The 16,106-nt window shown below is 37.1% G+C and overlaps 1 protein-coding gene across 8 annotated transcripts in view; it reads left to right on the forward strand.

The window, feature by feature from the left end:
- CNTN5 (contactin 5) overlaps nucleotides 1-16,106 on the forward strand; it is a 5,719,910-nt gene that overhangs the window by 5,126,508 nt on the left and 577,296 nt on the right. For all 8 annotated transcript variants that reach the window (XM_044072706.1, XM_044072701.1, XM_044072707.1 and 5 more), the window contains one exon: nucleotides 13,535-13,693. In XM_044072706.1, coding sequence (XP_043928641.1) covers nucleotides 13,535-13,693 — 159 coding nt within the window. The remainder of the gene's footprint in view (nucleotides 1-13,534; nucleotides 13,694-16,106) is intronic.

Here is a 16,106-nt window from a genome sequence, read left to right on the forward strand (position 1 = left end):
TGTTATCATGTTTACTGATAGAGTAGAGATGCTTTCCAATGTGGTCTCTAAGGCACCGATTAGTCTTGCCAACATAAAATGATTGGCAGACATCACACACAGCCAAATATACAAGATTAGAAGAACCACAGACAGCATATCTATTAAAATAAAAAACAAGTAATCTCCGTGGTTTCCCCAAAGTCTCAAAACAACCCACTCAACAAGTATAGTGGGTCCAAAAACAAAAGTGTAAGAAACATCTCTGTGTAGAAGATTTTCAGTCCATATATCTTTAGTTGACCACTGTATATTAATCAGATCAGACAACAGTAGTAGAAGTAGCAAACCTAAACTCAGCTTAAGTAAAAAAAAATAACTGTACAGAATTACTAAGTATAAGAAAGCAATCCAAGCAAGGCAGGCAGTCTGTTTCCAGTTGAAAATCCTTTACTAAGTACACAGACAAAAGTTAAACAAAAACAGAGTAATAGTTTCCTCACCAGCTTTCTAAATATATATATATATATATATATATATATATATACTTTTTATCAGACAAGGGAGTGGTTTATTGTGCTGCAAAACAAAGTTTTATTGGTACACATGTTTAATTCACATCCTTTCCCCGTGTGACATTCGAGCTGGTCCTGCCTGACTTAGTAACTGTCATAATAATAAAACCCTTATGTACTTTTAATAAAATTTATAATGATGTGGTATCCCTTATTTAACCAGATTATTAAGTATGTGATTTTATCCAAGACAATATATTACATATATATATACCCAATATATCTATTTCTTGCCCAAGATCCACAAGGATCCTTCGAATCCTCTGGGCAGACCCATTGTTTTGGGAAGGGGGTACATCACAGAACCCCTTTCGTTGTTTCTTACCAAACATCTCAAACCCTTATTGGGAATGGTACGTTCAAGATTGCATGATACTACCAGCTTTCTCCAGATTATTTCTGATAGTCAGCTTGAAGACAACTGGTTACTATGTACCCTGGATGTCTGTTCTTTATATACCAATATTCCACACCAATCTGGCCTTGAGGCCTTGTCCTTTTGGTTGGAAAAGGCAGATTTATATCCATCCACTTTCAATTCTTTTTTGATTGAGTTAGCCAAACTAGTCCTTACCAGCAATGTCTTTTTTTATTCAGACAAATGTTACTGGCAGGTCAATGGGACAGCAATGGGGGCATCATTTACCCCCATTTATGCGGATCTTTTTATGGCCTTTGTTGAACATCATATTATTTATGATTGTGACAACAATACATTTTTACCATACATTGACATCTGGACGCGTTACCTTGGCGACTGCTGGTTGGTATGGACAGGGGAATTACAAATGTTACATGATTTTATAACATATTTGAACAACAGTATCTGGGGACTGGAATTTACTGTCCATTATGACCGTAGGAACATTACTTTTTTGGATGTTTCTGTTACTAAATTGGCTGACAACACATTATCAACTGAGGTATTCAGAAAACACCCTGAGTATAATACCGTTCTTCATGCCTCTAGTTTTCATCCCCCACATGTTATACGTAACATTCCAAAATCTCAATTCATTAGAATCAAACGCATTTGTTCCAATGAGTCCACTTTTCAGACTCACAGGAGAGACCTTACCAATAGATTCAAATCTAGGGGATATGGCATGGGTTATGTTTTAGCTGCTAGTAACATGGTTGATTCTTTTGATAGAGACAATCTAATGAAGTATAATGAGCACAAACCAAACAGAGATTCCACTTTGAGATTCACAACGACATATGCTAGAAACTCTAATCACCTAATTGATAGTGTGCATAGACATTGGAACATTCTTAAATATGATCCAGATATATCAAGTCTCATACCAGACAAATGTCTTTTTTCCTTTCGCAAAGGAAAAAACTTGGGCTCTTTTTTCAATCATTTCAAACATGGGAATAGGAAGGAAAACTCTAATCTGATCCAAACAACATTGACAGGGGATCCACTGATAGGCTGTTACCCTTGTGGACACTGTACAAACTGTGACAAGATCAATAAGTCAAAACAATTTTCCAGCAGAAATTGCCCAGTAGTTTATGATCTTAAGTTCTTTGCAAACTGCAGTACTGAGTGGGTGATTTATTTGGCTACTTGCCATTGTGGTTCATTTTATGTTGGACAAACGTCCAGACCGCTAAGAATTAGGATTTCTGAACATATCAGCAATATCAAAAACAAGAGACAGAATAATGCATTGTACAAACATCATTTAATACATGCTTCTGCCAAATTTACTTGTATTATAATTGATAGAATTTTTGGTAATAAGCACAATAAAACTGGGCTGCATTCTATCTTAAACACCAAAGAAAAGAAGTGGATAATCAAACTGGGGGGATTATTCCCACCTGGCTTAAATGAAAATCTTTGATTGAACCAATTGGATTAATGATGAGTGTGTATATATATTTGCTCACCACAATGAATGTAAAGAACACTGAGGAAGGCTGTGTTTTTTCCTGCCGAAACCGGTCTGTTTTTTATTTTTGTAATGGTTTAATTCATCTCATTACAATAAATTCTGGAACACTGTATGCTGGCTCCGTTTTTTGTTTTTTGTTTTGGACTTTGACTTTTTGTTGAGCCGTGCATTTGCCCCACGTGCAGATGAATTTTCATTTGGTTATGGAAATATATCAACCTTAGTCCATTTGGCAATCAAAAAAAATATATAGAAATATATACATATACACTTTGCATGAGAAAAATCAATTGTAAAAATCATATTCTATTTTCATAACTTATTGTTAACAAATATCGCTTTTGTCCTTCTAGACTTCTTCGGGTCTATGTACAAAAACCCTAAAAACTATCTATAAATATATTATTGTATAATTAGTATTGTTGTTACACATCATTTTGGATAAATGGAAAAAAGAGAACCAGAAAAAGTAAAAATAATAAGAAAAAAATGTATGATGATGGAAACAAAATATACACTTAAATTACAACTGATCTAAAATGGTATTTAAAACCAACTGGTAGAATAAAATAAAATAAAATAAAATTAGTCATGTAAACAATTTGGCAATTTTCTAAGTTCCAGTGCACATTTAATTGAACAGCAATAGCTCAGTCCAGGCTTCCTAAAAGAGTTCAGGACTAATTGCCACGAGTTCATGTTTCTCCAGAATATTCGGAATGTCTCCTTCAAGATCCCCCATGTCTATGCGATCCAGGATCTGGAACTTAAAACCTGTGTGTCTTTTATGAAGAGAAAGGTGTTTGGCTAGTGCATTATTTTTGCATCCAGAGCGGATTTCTGACAGCTGACATGAAATTCTATGCTTGAGTTTATTTACAGTCTTGCCCACATAGAATGCATCACATTCACTGCACTGTGCCCTGTAAATACTTTTGTAATGTCACCCCCTGGACCAGTCTTAATGGTTTTCTTTAAATAAGGGCAATAAAAACTATCACCTTGCTGTATAAATATACAAAATGTACAGTTAAATGTAAAATATCTATTAAAATAAAACATGCTAGATGTATCAGGATGAAAAAAATGATTGTCAGTTTCGATAAACTTACTCATGCTACACCCCTTACAGGGAAATGTCCCAATCTTATTAACATTATAAGAACGCACAGGTTCAGAAGTCAGTTTCTTATAATATAGCTTGTCCAAGATTTACTATTTCTAAAAGTGAAAAAAGTCTGTGTATCCAGTACACTCTTACACTCCTGATCAACTCATGCCAATGCCTCAGAGACTGCATTAGAAAGCATCTCTACTCTATCAGTAAACATAATGACAAGAATGCTTTATCTAAACATGTAATGCAGGATGGGACTGAGCATTGTTTTAAGTTTATGGTGCTTGAACTTGATTATGTCAGCTCTAAAGACATCAGGACTCATATTGAGTGCACTGAGGTTGAACAGATGATTATCTTACAGGCCACTAGAGACAAAGGATTGAATGATTTTATACATGCAAAACCTATGCTTCAGTTACATGGCCTAAGGTAAGGCCTTAAATGCTCTGTTTGTTTTAATGCTGTAGATCTGAAGCATCTAATTTTGATGCGAAAGCGCTCATCTTTTACTTTATTTTATGTTTATTTTTAGCTTTGTTCCTGTATTAAAAGTTTTTATGTGATATATGCCATCTGCCTGACCATGTTTATTTCATTTTTACTTTTAAACTCCAAAACAATAGAGCCAGCCTTTTCCTTGGGCTTCTTGAGCCAATGACCGGTCACAGAGAAAGGGTGTCTTTCAATGTATCTAACCCGAGTCTAATGAAAATTTATATTCATAGAGTTCATGTCAGATGAATTACACAGTCCTTCTCATGTCTACTACCTATCTCTCTCTCTAATCCCTACCGGCTTCTTTATCACAACCACTTCCATAGTCTTCTATCGACCAGTATCATATGGGGACATCCACAGGGACATAATGTTAATATGTGCTACCAAAATGCATCTAGAAATAACTGGCAATTGATTGTTCCTGGAAACTCTTTGTATTCCTGTTATTCTCCTCATACAATGAGTCTAGAAGGATACTAGAAAATCATAGGGATAATTTGCTTCAACTAATGTACCTTAATTCTTGGGGGAAATATCATAAATCTAACCACCAAAACAAAACTTTTGCTATGAAAACAGCTTTCACAAGTTATAATTCGGGAACAGACTATTTCAGAATATTTGATCACTATCTTTCCTATACTTGCCATTGATTTCAGCAAATGAGGAAACTATCCATATTCCCAGTAATTAGATGGTCAGCAATATCCATTAATATAAAAGCTGTTTGCTAAGTCTCCATTAGAAAGAATAGCCCATGTAAAAGACATGCATCTTCCCATAACTCACATTATAATTACAAGTATTGACAGGACCCATAACAGTATCCATAACCTTGTAGAGTGACGTCTCAGGCTCTGACAAAAACAGACTAAAACGATAAGCACACATATGCAAAAATATCAAGTTGAGGGCAAAGGCCGACCCTCTGAAAGTCCTGTGATAGGTGATAAAAAGGGGTTCCTCAACTAATGCAAATAGCATTGATAACAATGATCTTCCCTGCTTAGTGCCTCCATGTAGTGTAAGTTTCTGAATTATATACATGAATAGCTTATTACAAGTAAATGTCTATCATAAATTATTTTATATCCATCTAATTATTTGACTCTATAGCACAAACATAGTCAGGGCATAACACAAAACATTTAAGGAAATTCTCTCAAACTGTGTTTCATTTATCAGCACACAACAGCAGCAGTAGTAAGTCCCTGACTATAGCCTGCTGCATCATGTTCAGTACTTTCTTATTATTAGTCAAATAATATTTACCTGGAATAAATCCCATTTCATCTAAGTAAACTGAAAAACTGACGTGCCTACATAGTCTGGGGGACCAAAGAATTACAATGAATACTGAGGATGGAAATTGACCAATAAGAGCATACAATTCTTGGAAGCTTTCTAAGTTTAAAGTTTATCGGCTACTGTCAGAAGCAACTTTGATTTGCAATTGATTTAATTGCCCATTGTATAACTTATGCTAAAGTCACAAGTTATATATAGATACTCACACACACACACATATATATATATATATATATATATATATATATATATATATATATATATATATATATATATATATATCTATATATATATATATATATATATATGTGTGTGTGTGTGTGCATATATATGTACATAGACATGCACGCGCACGTGCACACACACATACACACACACACACACACACACACACACACACACACACACACACACATATATATATACATATATATATATATATATATATATATATATATATACATATATATATATATATATATATATATATATATATATATATACACTGAACTCATAGTTAATGGTACTACGTATATAGAACTTGTGGATATAGCAAATCTGCTTGGCTTTTTCAAGGGGAGATTGTGCCTGTTAAACTTGATGGACTTCTTCAAGGCAGTCACCAAAGCCCTAGGCGAAGGTAAATCTGTGCATACAGCCTACCTAGGCTTAGCCAAGATCTTTGACACAATCTCCCACTCAGGTGTTCTCTCTTTAAATGGTTCGAACCTTCACAAGTTCGATCTTATGGTCTCATCCATAAGAGATTCGAACTTATGAAGATCAATATATATAGATATATATATATATATATATATATATATATATATATATATATATATATATATATATATATATATATATATATATATATATATATATATGGGTATGTGTCACTTCATCTAAAACCTATTTCACCTAAACTCATTTCACTGAGACCAAATCAGGTAAAGTTCATTTCATCTAAAACTAATTGACAAGTAGTACAATAAGGCAAATCAAACGTATATGTCCTTTTCCCCACTGTAGTGTGATCCTGGAGTTAGTATATATATATTAAGAGGGGTTTGGGGGGCATAACCCCCCACTTATTTTGGTTTCATGTTGTCTGTTTTTGTTTTACATTTGTTAAAAGACAACTACTTCCCTTAATATATATTCTAACACCAGGATCGCACTACAGTGATGAAAAGGACATATACCTTTCAATTGCATTAGAGTATTACTTGTCAGTGAAATAAGTTTTAGGTGAAATAAACTTTAGGTAATTTGTTCTCAGTGAAATGAGTTTAGGTGAAATGGGTTTGAGATGAAGTGACACGTACCTATATATATATATGCATATATACACCCATATATATGTATATGTGTATATATATATATATATATATATATATATATATATATATAAATATGTATATGGATTCACTTCTGAATGTGAAATTACCAAATCTTCGAAATTCATATGGTTGAGATCATATGATTGAAGTTTCGGAATCTCGACATTCCGAAATAACCCCCCCCCCCAAAAAAAAACTTTCTCAATGTTTATGCAGGGGGGCAAGACCTGCTGCACCCCCCACACCCCTCTTACTTAAATATACCAACTCCAAGATCACACTACAGTGAAGAAAAGGGAAATCTCCCATTCCATGCTGTATGCAGATCTCCGTTCATCATTTCGAAGTTATATAATATATGGGTCTACTTATAAATTTTTAACTTTTACAAATACATATATATATATATATATATATATATATATATATATATAGATATATATATATATATATATATATATATATTTATATGTATATATATATATATATATATATATGTATATTTATATATGTATATATATATATATATATATATATATATATATATATATATATTTATATATATATATATATATATATATATGTGTGTGTGTGCGTGTGTCTATGTATTTATAATATAAAATAATTTCACAAGAAAAAATGCTATTAGGTGATGTCAGTGTCTGTTGGTTAAACATAACCTGTAACTGCCCAGCATCCAGCATAAATGTGTCCGGTTTCAAACAACTAATAGTCACACACATTCTAGCAAGATATCAAATTCCTTATTAGACTGAATCTAGTATCAGACCCTAGTAAATTCACCACCATAGGTACAATGTCAGACTCTCTTAATGACTATCTCCCAATCTATACAGCCAGACAACTCACACATCCACTTAAGTAGCATGTTTATGAAACAACGCCCAACCTGTCCAAGTTTAACCCAGAACTATACGTTACTAACCTATCATCTTTAACTGGAACATCCTAAAAATCCTCCTCTCATATGATGCAGTAAATGAATTAATTACAACTTTCCTAAATATTCTAAATAACCTTGCACTCCTTGAAAGTAACAGACTGAAAATAAATAATGCAATTTGGCTATCCAGCTTGAGTAGAATGCTAATGCAGGATAGAGAACAACATCATGAAGACCATAGCAAGTAGCTGCATTTTTATGCTAGAATTATAACATGGTCATTTGTCTGACCATTTACCTCTCCTCTGGATATCTTTAATGAGTTTTTTCCACAAAGGAACAAAAAAAATGGAGAACATTGATATCTGTGCAGTGACTGAGACTTGGTTCAAGGCTCCAGAAAGCACCCCTCCACTACAAGGCTTTAAATTGTATCACACTTTTCGACCATGTAACCTGGACCGAAACACCAAAGGCGGAGATGTGTCCATATTCATTAAGGATATCCACTCCTCCAGGCTAGTTGCTCAGCATAATGCATCCGAGGTTATCCAAGTGTAATTAACTCTGGGCAAAACTGCAATCCAAATTGTAGCTTGCTACAGATTCCCCACCATGCCTCAGGATTTCCACTCCTCTTTTCTTGATGTACTGAAAAATATTAGGGTTCAACCAAACACCATAATAATGTGCGAATTAAACTACCCCACCATTAACTGGGAAAACTACTCATGTACCAACTCCTTAGCTCAACACTTTCCAGAATTCATAAACTCCAGTGCCTGGATCAATCTATCCACACCCCTACCAGGGGCAACAATATCCTAGACCTAGTCATTACCAACATGAGTGACTGGTGTTCCACATTTAAAGTCAACTCCTCATTGGCCCGATCAAACTATAAGCTAATCACCCTTGATATCCACATCCTGCCCCTACCCCCATTAAGGAAACCACCTTAAAAAATTTCTCCAAAGCCAACTTCATGCTTCTTAAGACAGAAGTGTTGAACTTCATGACACACATGCAGATGGGTAATACAGTTACAACTGCTGAATCCTACAGAAATGTACTCTATAAGCACTTACACGAGTGCATGGATCGTGCTATCCCAAACAGAACCAAGACACTATCCTCCAAAAAAAGGAAGCCAATCTGGTTGCCCCCTGCCATAAACAAACTGTACAACAGATGGAAGATACTGTTGCAAAAGAGAGTAAAATCCCATGAGTGGAGGAGTTCCCTCGTCAGCCTCAGTAAGAAGCGGAGATCCTTTATAAGATCCTCAAAAGCTAGCTACGAAAACAAAATTGCCATTAATTCTAAGGACAACCACAAAGTATTCTATAGGTATGTCAAGAACCTCGATGGCAACACCCAGATCTGCTCTGAGTTACAGCACAACTGCATGAAAATTACAAAACCAACTGATATTGCCAACATCCTGGCAGATCGGTTCAGTGCTAACTTTACCCCCCTCACCCCCTAAAGGGCCCATATCTATACATGAAGAATGCAGAGTCCCTGTAATCACAACTATGCAGGTAAAAGCTACACTCTCTAAAGCCAAAAACACAGCATCCATGACTGTGTTTTACACAAACTTCAGAATGAACTGGCTCCCCACTTAAACACCATGTTCAATAATAGCCTCACATCAGGCTTTGTGCCCACTGAATGGCGCACAGCAACAGTTATCCCACTGCACAAAGGGGAGCCACCATTTATCCCGGGAACTATCGACCTATTAGCCTGACAAGCCTGGTCTGCAAGGCCATGGAACGTATCATCATGGAACTTATAAACAAAGACATTGATAACCTCCAAACTATAGATCCCACCCAGTTCGGGTTTGTGAAAGGCAGATCATGCCTCCTGAACCTGAACGACTTCTTTGATGCAGTCACCAAAGCCATAGATGAGGGTAAGGTGGTTCACATAGCCTGTCTTGACCTCTCCAAGGCTTTTGACACCATCCCCCATTCTGGAATTATAGCTAAACTCACTAAACTAGGTATAAATCCCTACATCACAAGATGGGTTGCCAACTGGCTCACTGACAGAACCCACACTGTAAAAGTTGCAGACTCCAAATCTGACCTCAAAGCAGTGACAAGTGGAGTACCACAGGGTTCCATCCTGGGACCTCTCCTGTTTGGTATCTACTTATCTGAAGTACAGGCTAACACAGAAGGCCTCTGGCTAATGAAGTTCACAGATGACTGCAAACTAGGAGCCACAGTCAAGTCCCCCAAATGATGTCAACATTCTACAGAAGTGCCTCACTGAGACAGATGCCTGGTGTCAGAGACATTGCCTCAAGCTCAATGCCAAAAAGTGCAGTGACATCCCCTTTGGTAAAAACTATGTACCCATGAACTACCACATAGGCAGCAATCTACTTAACACCGAATGTTTGATGAGAGCTTGGGACCCAGGTGGACAGTAGTCTCTCCTTTGATAGTCACATCGCCACAGTAGTCAGGAAGTCCCTCTATGTGGCATACCTCATCATAAAAGGGTTCTCATCCAGGGAAAAAGAGGTCATTGTTCCCTTCTACTCGACACTCATTAGACCCATTATAGAGTACAACGCCCCTTTTGGAATGTACCTCACAAGACATCTGCAGCAGCTGGAAAGGCCACAAAAGTACCTCACAAAGAGGATTACTGGCCTCAAACAAATGCCCTACACTGACCGTCTCAAAAAAACTCCAGCTTTACTCCGTAGCATATCGCCTACTCCGAGGTGATCTCTGCCTAACATATAAAGCTATGTCAAACCCAGAGCTGTTGGTCAGACTATATCTTGAAGGACACTGAACATTTTGTGAGAGACTTATACAGATTTGCATGTGAAAGAGAGCAACAAGCCTGTAAACAACAAATGCTGTTAGTTACCCTTGATGTGGTGTCACTTTTCACTGTTATTCCAAATGATTTTGGGATTAATGGTGTAACTCAGTTAATGCTTGAAACCAGGGAGTATGATAGAGATATGGTGGACCTAATACGGTTACTACTAGGTCTGGTACTGGAGAATAATGTGTTCATGTTCAGGGACAAGGTCTACTTGCAATGCAACGGGGTAGCCATGAGAACATCATGTGCTAACAGTTATGCGAATGCTGTAATGTCCAAATGGGAACAAGATAATTTGGTCGCGGACGACTTTAAAGACGACATATTATTTTTTCGCAGGTTTGTAGATGACCTCTTCCTTTTATGGGGGGGGTCTATAGAACAGCTAATGATGTTTGTAGACTAGATTAATGCTTAAACACATTTCCTTAAATTCACCATGAACTGTTCATATACTGAAGTTAGTTTTCGAGATGTCTCTATTATACAAGAACTTAATGGTGCACTGAGCACTAAAATGTTTAGGAAGGGATGTCATGTGAACAGTTTACTAAGAAAAGATAGCATGCACCCTCAATACATTTTTCGGAATGTTGCACAGAATCAAGCTTACAGGGCCTCTAGATTGAATGCTAGAGAAACAGATTTTGTGGAACAACTAGACAAGATAAATATAGAACTAGCAGAGAGGGGCTATGACCAGAAACTTGTCAATCAAAGTATTAGGACAGTGAGAAACTCTAGACACAGTAGAGCCAGACCCTATTTCTCTGAACAGGTAGAGAGTGATTTATGCAACGGGGGTCAACAGAAACAAACCTCACAACCACTTAAAATGTGTTTTAGCTATTCTAGAAATATAAGATACTACACAGACATCATAGGCAAGCATTGGAATATCTTGACATCTGATAAACAAGTTAGCAACCTGATAGGAACACATCCACAGTTTACTTTTAAAAATAAGAAGTCGCTAAGGCGACGACTTTGCAATCCCAGAGACCAAATCAGGACTGAGGATACACCAGGGACTAAACCGTGCACTAAGTGCCAGTTCTGTAAATTTATAAATCAAGATATGGAGTTTCTACATCCAGACACTGGTGTAACTTATACACTAAGAACCAGTGCAAGGTGTGATACTTCACATGTGGTTTACCATGCTACTTGCAAAGTATGCAGTAAATTCTATGTGGGAAAGACCGATAGACTATTAAGGGATGGGATCAGGGAACACCTATACCATATTAAGAAGGGTAGTGTGTTCAATGCTTTAGCAAAACACATTAAAGAAACGAATGATCAACACACCTTTACATTTATGGTATTAGGTAAATGTTATGAGAACTTGAGGGGTGGTGACACCAGAGTTCAAACTGAGAACCTGGAGGCCAAATGGATTGTGAGATTAAGAGCTAACACAGGACATGGTCTTATTGACCATGTACCATTGAGACCCATCCTGAAAAATAGACCATTACGTAGGTAGAATCTGTTACATTTATGTGGTTTATGTGTATTTGTAATATGTATTTTTTGTATTGCTTTTATGAAATGTGGTTTTTGCAATGAAGTTTTTTATATATTTTACTATGAATTTTACTGTGGGCAGAATACAATTGATCTTTGTGCCTTTAAGAGTTTTCTCTTTTTAATCATTTGACTAGCTATTGCTTAGTATAAGATTGGGTGTGTTGAGTGCTGCTTTTTATACACCTGAAGAAGCCTTGTGGTGAAAGAGCTTGTGTGTCTTGTAATAAATCAGCTGAAGAAACTGGAGCCTTGCCTCTCCCTGCTTTTATTCTTTGGATTTGGTTTGTGTTTTTGCAGAGGTACCTGGTTACTGTTGGAATTATATTCTGCTTTGCTTAGTTTCTTCCTTCAGTTTAGTTTGTTTATTGCAGGGGACCACCAGATTGGCTTCCTTTTTTTGGAGAATAGCATCTTGGTTCTATTTGGGATGGCACGATTCATGCACGAGTGGATGTGCTCGTACAGTGCCTCAGTGTAGGATTCTGTATTCGAACTTCCAGATCCTGTCTGCGTAGGTGTTTTAAGTTTGTCACTTCTGACTTCAGTAGCATGAAGTTGGCTTTGGAGAAGTTTTGTAAGGAGGTCTCCTTACTGGGGGGTGGGGGTGGGATGTGGATGTCAAAGGTGATTTGCTTATGGTCAGACCTGACCAATGAGGGGGTGACCACTGGTGTGGAGCATCTATCTCCCATGTTGGTAATGACCAGGTCTAGAATACTGCAGCCCCTTGTGGGACAATGGATTAGTTGATCCAGGGCATTGGAATTTATGAATTCCATGAACCGTTGGGAAAAGGAGTTGGTACTCGAGTAGTTTTCCCAATTAATGGCAGGGTAGTTGAAACCACCCAGTATTAGGGTGTTTGGTTGTATCTTAATATTTTCCAGTATGTTTAGAAAGTTGTATTGAGAATCCTGGGGCATGGTGGGGGATCTGTAGCAAGCTACAATTTGGATTGCAGTCCTACCTAGTGTTAGTTGCACCTGGAGAATTTCAGATGCATTGTGTTGGGTAACTATCCTGGAGGTGTGAATATCCTTGGTGAATATGGACACTCCTCCACCTTTAGTGTTTTGGTCTTGGTTTTGTGGCCAAAAGTGTGGTAAGAATTGTAGCCTGGTATTGCAGGGGTGCTCTCTGGAGCCTTAAACCAGGTCTCAGTTACTGCACAGATATCGATGTTCTCCATTTTTAGGAGTGCCTCGAGAGAGTGCATTTTGAGGTTTAGACTTCTAGCATTGAGTAGCATTACCTTCAGATTTTGCATGCTTGTATCTGTTATGGTGGTGGTTTTATCCTTTGAACCTTGCCTAAAAAAGGCAACTTCGCAAGCTTGTATCTAAAAATACTCCATGTAAAAAGTTAGCTAAGTAAATTGCTTGTTTTCCATAAATATTCAGACATTATTTATTGTGTTATATATACACCATGGTTTCATTAGTCTTTTTTCCATTGGGAATACTTTGTGTTTTTTTCAGCTACTAATTTTCCCTTGTATATAATTTCAGGTCCTCCTGGTGCCCCAGGCGTAGTGATAGTTGAAGAGATCTCTGACACCACAGCAACACTATCTTGGAGTCCTGCAGCTGACAATCATAGCCCTGTTACCTCTTACAATCTTCAAGCACGGAGTGCTTTCTCTTTAGGGTGGCAAACTGTGAAAACAGGTAAGATATTTTTTCTACAATGGCTAGCAACATCTGTATTTACATTTAATGATAATGCATTTATTGTGATTATGTTTATTTTAAAAGCAAATGTAAGTACATAGAATAACAGTTTCCTGTATGTTAAACATATATATATATATATATATATATATATATATATATATATATATATATATATATATATATGTGACATATTATATTAAATTGAATTTATTATTTATTTATTTTACATTTGTTTACCAGGATAGTATGACTGGATAGCAAGTGTCCTAGGGAGAAAAGCTCCAACACAAGTAGAAAATAGAAAGAAAAAACATGCGATTACATGAACATAAGATTAAAAAAAAGCTTGCAGTTACATGAACATAGGATAAAAAATTTCACATTGTGTTAACATTTTCAATGGAAGTAACAGATTACTTAGAATAGGTCAGAGCCTAGGTGTTCAGTATACAGGAGATTGTCAGAATACAAGGTTATTCCAGTTGGTAGCAAAGTTGTGTTTTATACAGAGTGAACATATCAGTAGTAGCATATACATTAATGGTTTGGTGGACAGCTGACTAATTTGTACAAGTACTTACATGACGTACAGGGAGCACTGAGATGCACTCAAATGGGTGTTGCACAGTTGTAATAGCACTATAATACATTCGTATAGCGACCTTAACAGAATATGCACCTGAGTGGTTAAAAAGGTGACCTTTTAGTAAAGTGTGGACTTTATGGTGGCTTGTTACAGTTGCAAAGATGGCTGGAGTAGAAATATGACTTTAGGACAGTCTTAAAGGAGGATGTAGATTTTTGTAGTCTAAGGTCAGGAGGAAGGTTATTCCAGGACTTGCCAATTTCATAGGCAAAAATAAATTCCCCTGAGTTATTTTTGCAAGAGATGGTTTCAATTAAGGCTTTGTTACTGGAGCATAGTTGTCTGTTTGACTGGAGAAAGTTGAGGAGGTTGTTCAGGGCAGGGTTTTTTTCAGGGTAGTACAGTATTTGGTGGGCTAAGTTGAGTTGGTGGTATGTTAGTAGGTTGGGAAATTCTAGCCAGTGTAGGGTTTGTAGGACATGGCAATGGTGGGAGTGTGATTTGGCATTAGCAGCGAATCTTGCAATTTTGTTGTAACAAGCTGAGACTTTCTTTGAGTCGGATTTATTTAGGTTGGTTAGTGAGGGAGAGGCATATAGCAGTGAGGATAAAAGGTGAGTTCTAGCTATGGTCACACGTGATTCTGAGGTAAGGTACATTTTGCATCTATACAGGGAGCCTAATTTTTTTATGAACTTTAGAGATGGTTGTTGAAATGTGTTTGCTGAATTTGAGTTGTTGTTCAGCTGTAACACCGAAGAGTTTTGCCACTGAGACTGGGGTGATCTGGGTGTTGTTGGTGGAGACTATGGAAAAGGGGAGGTCAGTGTGTTTGGTTGGCTGAAACAACATGAGCTGGGTCTTTTTGGAGTTGAGTAGAAGTTGTGAGCTATTGAGCTAGTTCACAATTTCAGTGAAGGCTAGTTGGGCTTTTTGTTGTATAAGTTGGTTATTGGGTGCAGAGCAAATGAGGGTTATATCATCTGCGTATTGGACAATATCGGCTTCAGTGGTAGCTAGGTGGAGTTGATTGGTGAACATATTAAAGAGCAATGGGCCAAGGATGGAACCTTGGGGTACACCTAAGGTGACTGGAAGTGGGGGGTAGGGATTTGATCCATTTGACAGACTGGTGTCTGTTGTCTAGGTAGCTTTTAAACCAGTGCAGAGTGGGGGAGTCAAAGTTCAGGGTAGAGAGATAGGTTTGAAGTTTTTTTGTGAGATACTGTGTCGAATGCTTTGGATAAATCAAGAAAGATGGCAGACACTAGTTTACCTTGGTTCCTGTACGGGTTTATGGTGTTAGTGAATCTGAATAGGGTGGTGGAGGTACTGTGGGATGGGCAGAAGCCAAGTTGGGTTGGAGACAGAAGGTTATTGGAGAGGAGGTGGGAGTGAGGTTGGTGGTGTACACATCTCTCTAGGATCTTTGACAGGGATGCAAGAATTGCTATTGGGTGATAGTTAGAGAGTTCATAGGAGGGGCCACCTTTTCAAAGGGGAATAATGAACGAGGTTTTCCACAGGGTTGGTACGGTGTGTTCAGTAATGGATCTGTTAATTATTAGTGAAATAGGATAGGCTATGACTGTTGATGTGAGTTGGCGGTATTTAGCAGGGAGGTTATCAGCAGCGAGGGTGGTGGGTTTGAGCTTTGATAATAATTTTTGTACATAGGATGTTTGTACTAGTTTGAGTGAAAATGGAGTACGGTTTTGTTGAGGTATAGGGGGTTAGGGGATGTTGGTGGTGACAGAGTCATTTATAAGTTTAAGTATGGAGGAGGTGAAATAGTTGTTAAAGTTGCAGGCTGTGTCAAGA

This window comes from Protopterus annectens, chromosome 5.part0 (assembly GCF_019279795.1).
Source record: "Protopterus annectens isolate FY-2018-M chromosome 5.part0, PAN1.0, whole genome shotgun sequence".
Lineage (NCBI taxonomy): Eukaryota > Metazoa > Chordata > Ceratodontiformes > Protopteridae > Protopterus > Protopterus annectens.